General features: G+C 39.0%; 1 protein-coding gene across 1 annotated transcript; it reads left to right on the top strand.

Moving 5' to 3' along the window:
• Positions 1-12677: 12677 nt before the first annotated feature.
• Positions 12678-15732, top strand: LOC133326531 (superoxide dismutase [Cu-Zn]). The gene is made up of 3 exons (XM_061535149.1): positions 12678-12754; positions 15264-15482; positions 15554-15732. Exons 1-3 carry the CDS (start codon positions 12689-12691, stop codon positions 15728-15730), a joined length of 462 nt encoding a protein of 153 aa, XP_061391133.1. The 5' UTR covers positions 12678-12688; the 3' UTR covers positions 15731-15732.
• Positions 15733-16229: the final 497 nt, after the last annotated feature.

Below are 16229 nucleotides of genomic sequence, written 5' to 3' on the forward strand. Positions count from 1 at the left end.
TAATGATTTTTCGCTTGAAAAAAATTTGCGCGTCCTATTCGTTCAATGGTTCTTCGCGGTTTTTCATCCGTTGATTTCGGCGGAGTAAGCGATATTTAAGAGTACTAACGTGATAATTCACAATAGGGTTGCTAGTGGACATGCAAGATGATAAATGTAGCTGAAGTTTGATGTATAATTACGCTGCTTACAAACATAAATAAGCCATTATAAAAATAAAAAACAATTAGGAAAAAAGAGACAAATTTTATTATTATTTTTTTTTTAATTTAAAAAAAAATAGATGTCCCAGTGAAAAAAGAAACAAATATATTGTTACGTTCTTGGACTTTACTTATTCCCGTGTAGACGTTGTTTTATTTCCCGATACAGTTCGTACCAAATAAAACGCGGGTTCGTTCTGATTACGATTATTACAATGATTTTATTCACACAACTTTACTTTGCACTTTACTTTACACGACGGTTTCAATTCGCGATCTGATTCACAACTGACAACTGCCTTTCCATTTCCCCTATTTATATGAGCCTTGCTTGTAGCTACAGAAGTTTCTAGACGATCTGGTAACACCTAGATCACGAACAATCTACCAATGCAACAAACACACATACAAACTTACATTGAGTAAACAATAACAGCAACACATACAAACTTACATTGAGTAAACAATAACAACAACACATATACAGGTGAGGGGGTAACAAAGAAAGAGGAATTAAGCGATCATCAATGATGACGTTTAACAAGAATTGTACGTCAATAACAAAATAGAAAATAAAAGAGGAAATGGAAGGATGTAGAAAAATCTATACAGTAGTTGTTGTTATGAAGTTATTCAAATAAACTGCGTAGTAGAAATTTACGTTACAATTCAAATTCTTAAATTAACGGAATTCATCTAAAGTAACTTAAATCTAAATTTATATTCGTAACATTGCCCCCCGCTTAAGCCTGTTCGTCCCGAATAGGCACAGTTCCCGTTCCGTAGGGGGCCAGCCGCTCCAAATGTACAACTTTCATCTTCGACCTGGGACTGTCGCTCCTCTGGATGCGATAAACGACGTCATTTATTTTCGTGACAATCTTGTAGGGTCCTTCCCAGTGCGTTTGCAATTTGGGGCAAAGTCCTTTTTTTCGTTGTGGGTTGAACAATAGTACCAGTTGCCCTTCTTGGAACCCATCGGTATTTGCCGCTCGATCGTACCTTGCCTTCATGCGGTTGCTAACCAATCGAACAGCATCGTGTACTTTACTAAAAGAGTTCTGACTGTCTTCTTCTTGGTTCACATCGTCGTTTGGGGTAGCACCGAATATCAAATCGCCAGGTAGCTTTAATTCATTTCCGAACAGAACTTTGGCTGGAGTCCGGGATGTGGAATCATGAATGGCCGATCTATAAGCCAGTAAAAACTTTGGAATATGCTCATCCCAGTCTCGTTGGCCACTGTCCACCACTTTCCGTAGATGTTCTTCAAGGGTGCGATTGAATCTTTCCACCATGCCATCTGATTGTGGATGTAGGGGCGTCGTTCTGGTTTTCTTGATTCCGTAGGAGTCACACATTTCCTTGAAGATCGCTGATTCAAAATTCCTGCCTTGATCGGAATGAACCTCAGATGGAATGCCATAGCGACAAATCCAATTTTTGCTGAACACATCCACAATTGTCCTGGCTTCTTGATTTGGGATAGCATAAACCTCTGGCCATTTACTGAAGTAATCCATGACCACTAATACATACCGGTTCCCAGAGTCGCTTGTTGGGAACGGTCCAGCTACATCCATTGCGATTCTTTCAAAAGGGGCTCCTGGATTATACTGCTGCATGTATACTGCTGCATGTAGACTGTCCCACTGGGCCCAATAGGATTTTAAAAGAGGACTTTCGGAGGTAATTTCTTTGCGACTAGGTCGCTTGCCCGTTTCTATGGCCGAAATTACTTTACCCAGAATGGGATCTCTTCGTTGTTCGGTCGGACATCAACGATATTCTCCTTACACTCAGTGTTACCGTGTTTTCCGCCTTTTCTGTGCTCGATTCTGAAGTCATAACTCTGGAGCCTCTCGATCCAACGGGCTAGTTGACCTTCCGGATTCTTAAACTGCAGCAACCATTGGAGAGCAGCGTGGTCGGTCCTCATCAGAAAATGCTGGCCATATAGGTATTTGTGGAAGTGTTTAACGCACTCAAGGACAGCAAGCAGCTCTCTCCTCGTCACACAGTAATTCCTCTCAGGTTTCGACAATGTCCGGCTGTAGTACCCGATGACTTTTTCCTGTCCGTCGATTTCCTGGGAAAGGACGCCACCGATGCCGCACGCACTTGCGTCTGTGTCCAGAACAAACTTGCCACCAGGTATAGGGTACGCCAAAATGGGGGCTCTACATAGCATGTCTTTGAGCTTTCTGAATGCCTCTTCTTGGTCGTTGCCCCACTGAAACCTCTGGCCTTTTTGCGTCAAGCGGTGTAGACAGGCGGCGATGTTGGCAAAATTTGGGACAAATCGACGGTAGTATGTGCAGAGACCCAGAAAGCTTCGCAGCTCATGGAGATTTCGGGGCTGCGGCCAATCTCTGACGGATTGAATTTTCTCCTTATCCGTCGATATGCCCTCCGGCGTCACGTGGTGCCCCAGGAACTTCACCTCTCGTTGGAAGAGACTGCACTTCTTTGGGTTCAGCTTGAGGCCTGAAGACGAAAGCTGCTGTAGAACATCCTTTAAGTTCTTGATGTGTTCGTCGAAGTTGCGTCCCATGACTATGATGTCATCCAGGTATATTAGGCACGACTTCCACTGCAGCCCTTTTAACACACGCTCCATCAGCCTTTCAAATGTAGCCGGGGCGTTGCAGAGTCCGAATGGCATGACGTTGAACTGCCAGAGACCCCCATTAACGCCAAACGCTGTTTTCTCTTTATCTTTCTCGGCGATCTCTACTTGCCAGTACCCACTCTGCAGGTCGAGGGTGGAGAACCATGACGTCCCGGCTAATGTGTCCAATGTGTCGCCGATTCTTGGGAGCGGATAGCTGTCTTTCTTGGTGACATCATTCAACTTTCGGTAGTCCACACAAAATCGGGTGCTTCCGTCTTTCTTCTTGACCAAGACCACTGGGGAGCACCATGGACTTGACTATGGTTCTATTACACCACTCTTTTCCATTTCACTTATCAGCTTCTGAACCTCGTCTCTTTTTGCCTTCACCACTGATGTTCTTCCGTGCTCTTTTGTCAACGCAAAGGTAGAGGCATATTTCCATAATAGCTGCTTAGCCTTGTTCCTCTCGGAAGGTGATAATTGGTGTGTCCACTCTTTTATGTAGCCGTCGAGGTGCTTCTTCTCCATGGCTGCTGGCTTTTCGGTGCTAGTTTCCAAATTAACTACAGCTTCAGCTGGTGTGCATTGTCCAACATCGGAAAATTGGCAAATTTGCTCTTGCTTGTTTGACAGGTTCAAAACTCTAACAGGAATTAATCCGTCCTTGTTGCTTTTCACCAGGGCATTCGCTATTAGGATGTTTTTGTTTCTGTTTTCTGCTGGTTCCACCACCCACAACTTCTCGGCTCCACAATCTCCATTCATTGGTACCCATATTATTGCTTCGGCACAGGGCGGTATTATCTCTGGATGGTCCGTAGTCAGACGTCTAATGGGTGTACTTTCATCGTAGCCCACGTTTAACGGAATTTCGACGTTAGACCAGGTCATCACACGCTCTTTCATATCCAGATTGATACCGAAGGCAATCATAAAATCTGCGCCTATTATCACTTCGTCTACGATATCGGCAACTATAAACTCGTAATTCACCGATTTATTGGCAATAGTCAATCTCAGGGTAATCTTGCCGTGTACTGCCGCGGGCTCCCCCGTTGCTGTGCGCAGTCTGACTCCATTAAGTTGCGTTATTTTTCCCTTTACCAGATCTGATCTTATGATGGACTTTGATGCGCCAGTATCTAACGTCAGAACTCGCTTGTCACCATTGATGTACCCAGTTGCTGTTAGGTTGTGACTTTTCTGTTGTACTATTGCTATGGAGATTGTGGGGCCATCGTCGATGGGAGCCAGTTCATGCCCCGCTGGACTGGCTCGATTTAGTTTAACGGTGACTCATTGGTGGACTGTTGAGCAATTCTTCTAACATCCTTCGTTGGAGGTGGTGACGATGACCTGGATCGTTTGCGCTTAGCTCTGCATTCGCGCGCAATATGACCTGCTTTATCGCAGTTGTAGCATCTAACCCTGGGCTTAGTCATCCCTACTAACTTTGTTTCTTCTATTACCTGCCTCATGGCGTCCTTGATCGAGTTAACGAGAGATTTGGGTTCGCAACCTTCGGTCTCCAGTTGGCGAATCTTGTGGGTCTGGGGCTTAACAATTATTCTGGCCGTCTCTTGGGCAAGGGCAAACGACACAGTTTCGGCAAACGACGCTTTTGGTGACGCATATATTGCACATTTAATCTCAGGGTCACGTATGCCATTCACAAAGGTTTCGATTTTCATACGGTCCAGCAATGGGTGATTCTCTCCTGGATACGCCATTAGCACCAAACGTTCCACCTCAGCTGCAAAGTCTTGTAACGTCTCGTTTGCCCTCTGTACTTTTCCCCTTAGTTCCATAAGGTATATGTTTTGTTTATGTTCGCCACCGTACTTACGTTCCAGTGCAGCAATAACATCCTCATAGTTGTTTCTAGAAGCGACAGGAATACTCTGTATAACATCAGCAGCACTGCCCTTCAATGCCAGAAGTAGTGCAACCGCTTTGTCGCTGTCGTTCCACGAATTTCTAGAAGCCACTGTCGATTTCCTGGGAAAGGACGCCACCGATGCCGCACGCACTTGCGTCTGTGTCCAGAACAAACTTGCCACCAGGTATAGGGTACGCCAAAATGGGGGCTCTACATAGCATGTCTTTGAGCTTTCTGAATGCCTCTTCTTGGTCGTTGCCCCACTGAAACCTCTGGCCTTTTTGCGTCAAGCGGTGTAGACAGGCGGCGATGTTGGCAAAATTTGGGACAAATCGACGGTAGTATGTGCAGAGACCCAGAAAGCTTCGCAGCTCATGGAGATTTCGGGGCTGCGGCCAATCTCTGACGGATTGAATTTTCTCCTTATCCGTCGATATGCCCTCCGGCGTCACGTGGTGCCCCAGGAACTTCACCTCTCGTTGGAAGAGACTGCACTTCTTTGGGTTCAGCTTGAGGCCTGAAGACGAAAGCTGCTGTAGAACATCCTTTAAGTTCTTGATGTGTTCGTCCAAGTTGCGTCCCATGACTATGATGTCATCCAGGTATATTAGGCACGACTTCCACTGCAGCCCTTTTAACACACGCTCCATCAGCCTTTCAAATGTAGCCGGGGCGTTGCAGAGTCCGAATGGCATGACGTTGAACTGCCAGAGACCCCCATTAACGCCAAACGCTGTTTTCTCTTTATCTTTCTCGGCGATCTCTACTTGCCAGTACCCACTCTGCAGGTCGAGGGTGGAGAACCATGACGTCCCGGCTAATGTGTCCAATGTGTCGCCGATTCTTGGGAGCGGATAGCTGTCTTTCTTGGTGACATCATTCAACTTTCGGTAGTCCACACAAAATCGGGTGCTTCCGTCTTTCTTCTTGACCAAGACCACTGGGGAGCACCATGGACTTGACTATGGTTCTATTACACCACTCTTTTCCATTTCACTTATCAGCTTCTGAACCTCGTCTCTTTTTGCCTTCACCACTGATGTTCTTCCTTGGTGCTCTTTTGTCAACGCAAAGGTAGAGGCATATTTCCATAATAGCTGCTTAGCCTTGTTCCTCTCGGAAGGAGATAATTGGTGTGTCCACTCTTTTATGTAGCCGTCGAGGTGCTTCTTCTCCATGGCTGCTGGCTTTTCGGTGCTAGTTTCCAAATTAACTACAGCTTCAGCTGGTGTGCATTGTCCAACATCGGAAAATTGGCAAATTTGCTCTTGCTTGTTTGACAGGTTCAAAACTCTAACAGGAATTAATCCGTCCTTGTTGCTTTTCACCAGGGCATTCGCTATTAGGATGTTTTTGTTTCTGTTTTCTGCTGGTTCCACCACCCACAACTTCTCGGCTCCACAATCTCCATTCATTGGTACCCATATTATTGCTTCGGCACAGGGCGGTATTATCTCTGGATGGTCCGTAGTCAGACGTCTAATGGGTGTACTTTCATCGTAGCCCACGTTTAACGGAATTTCGACGTTAGACCAGGTCATCACACGCTCTTTCATATCCAGATTGATACCGAAGGCAATCATAAAATCTGCGCCTATTATCACTTCGTCTTCGATATCGGCAACTATAAACTCGTAATTCACCGATTTATTGGCAATAGTCAATCTCAGGGTAATCTTGCCGTGTACTGCCGCGGGCTCCCCCGTTGCTGTGCGCAGTCTGACTCCATTAAGTTGCGTTATTTTTCCCTTTACCAGATCTGATCTTATGATGGACTTTGATGCGCCAGTATCTAACGTCAGAACTCGCTTGTCACCATTGATGTACCCAGTTGCTGTTAGGTTGTGACTTTTCTGTTGTACTATTGCTATGGAGATTGTGGGGCCATCGTCGATGGGAGCCAGTTCATGCCCCGCTGGACTGGCTCGATTTAGTTTAACGGTGACTCATTGGTGGACTGTTGAGCAATTCTTCTAACATCCTTCGTTGGAGGTGGTGACGATGACCTGGATCGTTTGCGCTTAGCTCTGCATTCGCGCGCAATATGACCTGCTTTATCGCAGTTGTAGCATCTAACCCTGGGCTTAGTCATCCCTACTAACTTTGTTTCTTCTATTACCTGCCTCATGGCGTCCTTGATCGAGTTAACGAGAGATTTGGGTTCGCAACCTTCGGTCTCCAGTTGGCGAATCTTGTGGGTCTGGGGCTTAACAATTATTCTGGCCGTCTCTTGGGCAAGGGCAAACGACACAGTTTCGGCAAACGACGCTTTTGGTGACGCATATATTGCACATTTAATCTCAGGGTCACGTATGCCATTCACAAAGGTTTCGATTTTCATACGGTCCAGCAATGGGTGATTCTCTCCTGGATACGCCATTAGCACCAAACGTTCCACCTCAGCTGCAAAGTCTTGTAACGTCTCGTTTGCCCTCTGTACTTTTCCCCTTAGTTCCATAAGGTATATGTTTTGTTTATGTTCGCCACCGTACTTACGTTCCAGTGCAGCAATAACATCCTCATAGTTGTTTCTAGAAGCGACAGGAATACTCTGTATAACATCAGCAGCACTGCCCTTCAATGCCAGAAGTAGTGCAACCGCTTTGTCGCTGTCGTTCCACGAATTTCTAGAAGCCACTGTCTCGAACTGTAACTTGAAAACATTGAATGACGTAGAGCCGTCGAATACAGGAGGTTTGATTTTTAGTGTGTTATCAGGAACTCGCACCGGACCACCTTTAATTTCCAGTTCCGACATTTTCTTCTCCAGATTCGTAAACCTATGGTCGTGGGCCAGAAATTTCTCATCCACAGACAGAATCTTCTCGTCAACCGACTGCACTTTCTTATCCAACTCTTTAATTTGGACCTCCACGGTTTCCACTCTCCTTCCAATAACTTCTGTAATGTTCTCGAGTTTCTCGTTCATTATTCTCGAATTTTCATCTAACTTCCTGGAATTATGTTCGAACATTCGTCTCGTGTTTTCTACTAACATTCTGGAATTTTCCTCAAACATTTTAGCCAGCATTTCTCTGAAATCGTCACCCCTGGCAGCTACTGACGAGACTTCCCCACCGTTGGATTCGCCCATTTCCGATAAATCCACTTCATCCTTACTGTCAAACTCATATGTATCGATGTTCATACCACGGCGCTCGAACTCATCCAACAGACGTTTTTGTAGCTCAGCCTTGTTGCCAGTAGAGGACAATTCCAATTTATTGAGCTCCTTCTTCAAGTCTTCCACTCGTAGATCCTTAAACTTCATCGTAGTATTATCGTAATCTCACTTCCGACACCAATTGTTACGTTCTTGGACTTTACTTATTCCCGTGTAGACGTTGTTTTATTTCCCGGTACAGTTCGTACCAAATAAAACGCGGGTTCGTTCTGATTACGATTATTACAATGATTTTATTCACACAACTTTACTTTGCACTTTACTTTACACGACGGTTTCAATTCGCGATCTGATTCACAACTGACAACTGCCTTTCCATTTCCCCTATTTATATGAGCCTTGCTTGTAGCTACAGAAGTTTCTAGACGATCTGGTAACACCTAGATCACGAACAATCTACCAATGCAACAAACACACATACAAACTTACATTGAGTAAACAATAACAGCAACACATACAAACTTACATTGAGTAAACAATAACAACAACACATATACAGGTGAGGGGGTAACAAAGAAAGAGGAATTAAGCGATCATCAATGATGACGTTTAACAAGAATTGTACGTCAATAACAAAATAGAAAATAAAAGAGGAAATGGAAGGATGTAGAAAAATCTATACAGTAGTTGTTGTTATGAAGTTATTCAAATAAACTGCGTAGTAGAAATTTACGTTACAATTCAAATTCTTAAATTAACGGAATTCATCTAAAGTAACTTAAATCTAAATTTATATTCGTAACAATATATTAACCACATCGATTCCATCATGGTATAATTATTACAAGGTAGGGCACAGCTACCAACTGATTACTGATTTTCTCAAGGTGGCTTGTTCCATCAAATCAAAATACATATTTGTGAATGTGTGTGTATTGTTTTGAATACAATGTGAAATAAATTGAAATATATTCAAGTTTAATTGAAATGAAAATAAGGTTTTTAACACGTTCGTCTGGAAGTAATAACTTTGTCATGGATGAAACAAACATTTTATGGTATTCCCTACTGGTATTAGGGAAGAAATCATAACCTTTCATTCAATTTTCGCGTTTTTAGTTTTGTGTTGAAAAAATGTCAAACACTTGTTGCGTATATTTATTTTATTTTTGGCAGAAGAGGCCACAATTTTTTTCAATTTCTATTCCCCTTTCCCTCTCTCCTTCAAACAAAGACTTGCCTCAATTAAACTCGTCTAATATAAATTGGGACACACCTATAAGAATGCTACAAAAATCCATGGATAACTATCACTTCAAAAATGTGAAATATTTGAAATATTTGTTTCTGCATCAATTTTGTATTATTTATTTTTTTTTTTTTTTGCAGCTCGCGGATACCGTTAGATAATTTTGTTAATGTTGGAAAAAACAACACAATTCCAAGCATTATATTTTTTACCGATTTCTTATTGTGCTATTGTCCGGATTTGGATGTGTCCGGTTTCGTCTTAACCAACGCTAAAAAGATATGTTCAAGTTCCGGCAGTAAATCTTATATGCTCACGTATACCACGACATCTAGGTAGGATAAATATGGTATAACTATTACGAAACCTATATAGGGTGAAGATCACAATAAAAAACTTTTATTAGCATATGTCTGTGAGAAATTTTTGGAGAAATTCCTGAGTAAACAATATTTTCTCAATTTCAGACAATATATCAGCCCGTTAAGTTTGCAAAGCTTATACTAACGGCCACACAATAGCCCCATCCAACTGTGGAACAATCATATATCTCCCCTTCCCAGAACTTGAATGCGAAGAAGTGGAATAAAAATCATTTTTAAGCTGGTGTTTATCAAAATTCGATGGCAGAATGTCAAGTTCTTCAATCAGAGCCATTAACAGTAGGAAGATATTTGAATCAGAAGGAAGGAAGGATGAATCACAACAGTATGTCTCATGCCGACTGGGTCGGTTTTTGATGCAATTTAAAAAAATGGCTTAGCTGAAATAGTATTGTCATGGCATTTATTTAAACCATGTGAACTAATTGTTACCTTGCAAAATTTTCATTCTCTGATTGATATATATGAGTTAAATAACACCTGAGGTGAATAACAAAAAAGCAACTATGTAGGTTTGTGACTTCTTCTATAAAATATAAGTCCTGATTTAGATTAGGCGAGTTTACTTGCGGCAAGTATTTGTTTGTAGGAGAGAGGGGCAAGGGGAATAGAAATGAAAAAAAATTGCTCGTATCGACAATTTTCTGGCAATTCGTTTTGTGTATTTCGTATTTGTTGACATTTTATATATATTTAAATGTAAAAAAACAACAAATAGAAAAATATTTTGGAAACCGAATTGACTTGTATAGACGCATGAAGCAAGTTCAAAATAGAACGGCAAGAATAGCCGCAAGTAAACTCGCCTAATCTAAATCAAGACTAAAGAAAACATACACAACAAATAGTTGCGTTTATATAATATTTTTCAACACATAAGGGCATAAGCGGAATGGATCCATCGTGTTATTTGTTACACTGAAACATCTGAAAGCTTATAGTACGTTTAGCTAAGGTTTTTGTTTAAACACGATTTTAACCCCTTGAGCCCCGAATTTTTTCCGTGATTATAGAACTATTTTCTGTGCACAGATTTAATGTATCTATCCCAAATAGGATATGCACAAAATTTGACGTCGCTATATCCTTGCATTCGGGAGATACAGTACCTTCTTTCTGAAAAATAAACGTCCAATATCAAGAAAACCAAATACAATATTGTTACGAATATAACTTTAGATTTAAGTTAATTTAGATGAATTCCGTTAATTTAAGAATTTGAATTGTAACGTAAATTTCTACTACGCAGTTTATTTGAATAACTTCACAACAACAACTACTGTATAGATTTTTCTACATCCTTCCATTTCCTCTTTCATTGTCTATTTTGTTGCTGACGTACAATTATTGTTAAACGTCATCATTGATGATCGCTTAATTCCTCTTTCTTTGTTACCCCCTCGCCTGTATATGTGTTGTTGTTATTGTTCGCTCAATGTAAGTTTGTATGTGTTGTTGTTATTGTTCACTCAATGTAAGTTTGTATGTGTTGTTGTTATTGTTCACTCAATGTAAGTTTGTATGTGTTTGTTGCATTGGTAGATTGTTCGTAATCTAGGCGTTACCAGATCGTCTAGAAACTTCTGTAGCGACAGGCAAGGCTCATATAAATAGAGGAAATGGAAAGGCAGTTAGTCAGTTGTGAATCAGATCGCGAATTGAAACCGTCGAGTAAAGTAAAGTGCAAAGTAAAGTTGTGTGAATAAAATCATTGTAATAATCGTAATCCGAAAGAACCCGCGTTTTATTTGGTACGAGCTGTATTGAGAAATAAAACAACGTCTACACGGTATTAAGTAAAATCCAAGAACGTAACAATATGGTCGAATAAATAACTTTTAATTTTTCTTTAGGGTTTTTTATAAGGCCCAATAACAATTTGGAGGGTACACTTCGAATACGAAGCGATTTAAATAATTTGTACTGTATACGCTAATTGGTACTGTATACATTTTTGCACTCATCTACATATAAAAAAGCTTCTAACTTGGCCAACAATTTGAGTTTTTTATATTTTTCTTTTGATATGTGTCGTCCATAATCAGCTCTTAAAATATGTAATCCAAATAATATACATCTACTAGCTGCGTATTAAATATAAGCTTTAAAACACTTTGTTGTCTGTGGGCAACATTGGGCCACAAAGGGTTAATTATGTTGACTTGAGGTGAATAATACGTACTGCTAATCTGCTACTGGAAATATTGATTTTCACTCTTCAGAAATGTTTTACCCCTTAATAGGATCTTATATGGCGTATACTATTCCATTTGCAACACCTTGAAATATACAACGGAGATCCCAAAAATCATAAATTATTATATGTCGAGATCGCATTAATTAAGATTATGCTTTCAAAAATTTCCACATATAGTGTTGCTATTCCTAGGATGTTTAGTAATACGTCCACGTTTACGTATAGCCTCCATATACCAATTTTAGGTATTTTTGGCAATGAAGGAGACTGGAATATGATACTTTGAGTTCCCATTGAGTAGCAAATTTCTCTACCAATAATTTATCGATAAAGATTCTAGTTTTTCGGTTTTTTGGAGAGCTTGGACACGTTTTGTCACCGAATTAGCAGTAATTTGGTACTTTGAGCTCCCATTGGGTACCAAATCTCCCTACTAAAAATATCGAATCATTATTGGTGTTTTAAGTGTCCACCCATTGTGAAGAATATAAAAAGTACGACCCGCCAAACATATCGCCGGGTCGAAGTTTTTTACTTGTTGTAATTAATTATTTGTAAACAAATATTTAAAAATAATCTAAATATTTTCAAGATTTCGTAAATCCACATCTAATAAAATGCACAATTAGATCGATTGGATTTCGTAAATCTATATCCCAATTTAGATTAGGCGAGTTTACTTGGAAAAAATCGCTCGTACCGGCAAAAAAACTAATATTTTTAGAAAACGAATTGCCTCGTATAGACTCATGAAGCAAGTTCAAAAGAGAACGATAAGAATGCCGCAAGTAAAATTGCCTAATCTAAATCAGGACTAAATATCGAAATATCGAAAATTTCCACGTCTCCCAAATGTGTAAATGGGTTCTAAGAAAACGATAATCAAAACGGAACAACGAGAAGAATTATCGTCAAAGCAGAGCTAAGAAGTCGATTAGCAGTGAAATTCTCACTTCATTTATAGATTAAATCTCAAGCGGTAACTAGCGAATTTTTTGCGAGTGCTTTCTACAAAAAAGAAAAAATCACATAAAATATGCCTGCTAAAGCTGTTTGTGTTATTAATGGCGATGCCAAGGGTACCGTATTCTTTGAACAAGCTGTAAGTACAATATATAGATGCAGATTTTATTTAACAGGATTTGCCCTACACCGATTCTATATAATTCTATAAAAGTCTTAATTTATGGGTTTGAAGGTCAAGAAACAACGCCATACACAGACACTCGTGCAAATTGTAGGTTTTCGAAGTAAATATAATAATGCCGGCAAAAGGTGAGGGAATGATGGGAATGTCTGGTAGAATAAGTGCGCTCATTAGATAGATATTAAGACGGACTACAGCCCCGAAAAACCAGAAGTCTAATACAAAGTACAATTGCTGGTGTATATTTGTACATATATGAATGTAATTAATATTTAAATATGGCTGTGTATACCTTTACACCTTTTTGTGTGATAAATGCATTGATTTATACATTCAATGAATACGCAATCGGTTGCCTGTCCGGTTCTCTTTTTCATTCTTTATCAATTTTGCTGTTCGTTTGTTGAGAGGGGTATTTGAGGGTTGCCAACTACATTGATTGTCTGTCTGTCATGTCATCGTGATGAGTGAGAAAAAATCAACAGAAATAATTGTGTTTGACCGTTATCTTTTTCTCGATTTGCATTTCAATTGAGATTGTTCGTTATTACTGATAAGTACCATCTTGTTTAATCAGCGGCGTCCTTTGTACATTCGAAAAATTAAATTGGAAGTTCTTGACGATTCTGGAAGAAGTCTGATTTGTGTTAATTTAATTTTTTTTTTTTTTTTGTTCCCGTACTGGTAAAACTTCAAATTCATTGGAGTTTAAGGGTTGAGTTAAAATTTGAAATTAAAGGCTTAAAAAATTTTAATAAGGGAAAATCTACGGAAATATGGACAAATTCAGCCAAATAAGATACTCAAAATGATTTACCATCTATCATGGTTATATTCAACTAGAAGACTACATACCCTGACTTACTTTGATTTGGTTCTGGATAGAATAAACAGGAATTTAATATTCCTAAACTCTTATTATTTTATTTCACAATTCCAAAGTCCGAAGACCACATTTAAGAAATTGACAATCGATAGGCTATACTTGGCTTAAAATAATAGTGCTTAATAGTGAAATTCTAAGTTCAAAATATCAAATTTTTAGAAAAGATAGGATAAATAAAAGGGATGGTGGTGTCCTCATCGCAGTCGACGCCAAATATTCCACTAATGTAATTCAATTAAGTCATTTAACTGATATAGAATTTCTCGGCACATACATTGAATTGGGTAAATTTAAATTATTCGTCACTTGCTCATACATTCCTCCCTCATCACAGCTTGATATTTATAATCAGCATATATTAGCAATACAATCCATAATTAATAATATGAATGATTCGGATCGAATATTAGTTTTTGCCGATATGCCATCTGTGAAGTGGCTTTCATTGCCAGAGTCAGAAGCTCTTACTCCATTGACATCTGATATACATTTAAATCAATTTATTTCTGAAATTATTAGTCGATTTTGTGACATTAATCTCCAACAAATAAATAATATAGTAAATAACTATGAGAAAATCTTTAATCTAGTCTTCGTAAATCATACACCATATTTTGAATTACCTCCTATTTGTATTCCTGAAGATAACTATCACCCAACCCTATGTATAACCATGATACATGATTATTTAATTTCTGGCAATTCGTCAAACTCATTAAAAACTACGTTTAACAATAAAAAACGAACTTTTGCAAACTCAAATCACTTATCTCATCTGTAAATTGGACCTCTATATGCCTTTGTAAGAGTCCTATTGATCTCGAGTTTACAATAGATAAATTTTATGTTACTCTAAAGAAATTTATTTCTGAATGTGTTCCTACTTTTTGGGAATAAGAGGCGTGGGAACGTCGAAAAAAAGAACAATAAAACAAAATGTAATTAATTCTCTATTTGCTTGGCTTGATGCTCAGTACAAAAAAACCACTCAACATTTACTTATCACAAATTTCTAAAAGGATAAAAAGTGAAAGTAGAGAGAAAAAATAACATAAAACTCTGCTAGCAGTCTAAATAACTACTCGGTTTGCCAAGCAGAAATAGCTCATCAACAGGCATTGCAAAAAAAACATAAGTTACAAACTTAGCATCAAACCCAGCACTAAAAAATATAATAACTTAAAATAAATTTAAAATTTCTATGAGTACTGGCTAATGTTTTTTATGTACGCAAAAAATTGGTACATATTCTACTCGCGGAGGCCTTCCGATTTTTGGGGTACGAGTGCATATAAAGTTGTTTTTCTTATAAAAACAAAAATATCGGGAGTCTTATGAGCAGATTGTGTAATGATAAGAAATCTATACCTGGGAGGAAATATATATTAAATAGAAGCCTTTTTCTATCCCCTAATTTGTCCAACATGTATCTTGCGAAACTGCCCGCTACTCCACCAGATGTTTCAGTAGTGTCGTACGCGTATAATTGAGTTTCGCTTCATTGCTATCTGTAGTTATTATGACAGTGCATAAACAAACTGTCCTTATGAATTATTTATTTTTTTTCGAATTTTCTAGGATGAATCATCTCCAGTTGTTGTAACTGGTGAAGTTAGCGGCTTGGCCAAGGGTTTGCATGGCTTCCATGTTCATGAATTCGGTGACAATACCAATGGCTGTACATCTGCTGGTCCCCATTTCAATCCTAAAGGCAAAGAACATGGTGCTCCCTCTGACGAAAACCGTCACGTTGGTGATTTGGGCAATATTGAAGCCAGCGGTGATGGTCCCACCAAGGTAATGTTAATAATAATATAGTAATGATTTCTATGAAATGCTAATATATTATATTGTATTCATTTTTATAGGTAAACATCACTGATTCTCAAATCAGTTTGTTTGGAGCTAATAGCATTTTGGGACGTACCATTGTCGTTCATGCCGATCCCGATGATTTGGGCAAAGGTGGCCATGAATTGAGCAAATCAACTGGCAATGCTGGCGCTCGTATTGGCTGTGGTGTTATTGGAATTGCTAAAATCTAAATTTATTCACTCCGTGCTCAATGGCTTTAATTCATTTCCATACCTATGGTAAAATCCACTATTTTTTATTGTGTTTTAATTTACATACCTTGAATCCGCATATAGAAGAGCAACTTTATAATTAAATTATATACAGCTCCTAAGGTCCCCTTTATATATAGCTGAAAGTTATATATATACATGTCAGCGCAAATACAAACAAATTTGCAATTCAAATGAATTCTTTGAATAAAGATACATATTGGTAAAAAGTAAACAAAATATTTCTTTTATTTAGCAACAATTAGGAAAGGTAAAATAATGGGTAAAAATGGATTAATTGCAAAAATAAAAATTTTTTTGAACAGTAAATTATATAGGGAATGCGGTTTTTCGGTTAAAAAAATATATTTCACGTATGGACAGATTATAACACCGCTTACGTGAGACGGACCCTTAATATGAAATAAGCCATAACTGTAAGAAAAATGAAAGAAAACTAAATGTTGATAGGTAGATG

This window comes from Musca vetustissima, unplaced genomic scaffold (genome assembly GCF_032173495.1).
Source record: "Musca vetustissima isolate MV318-11 ecotype Yass unplaced genomic scaffold, APGP_CSIRO_Mvet_v1 utg2832, whole genome shotgun sequence".
NCBI lineage: Eukaryota > Metazoa > Arthropoda > Insecta > Diptera > Muscidae > Musca > Musca vetustissima.

Excerpts from the sequence above, each read along its gene's own strand:
- LOC133326531 (XM_061535149.1), top strand. The coding sequence starts at position 12,689 with ATGCCTGCTAAAGCTGTTTGTGTTATTAATGGCGATGCCAAGGGTACC. Across the intron at positions 12,755-15,263 it reads CCGTATTCTTTGAACAAGCT|GATGAATCATCTCCAGTTGT; the intron begins GTAAGTACAATA and ends CGAATTTTCTAG. Across the intron at positions 15,483-15,553 it reads GCGGTGATGGTCCCACCAAG|GTAAACATCACTGATTCTCA; the intron begins GTAATGTTAATA and ends TCATTTTTATAG.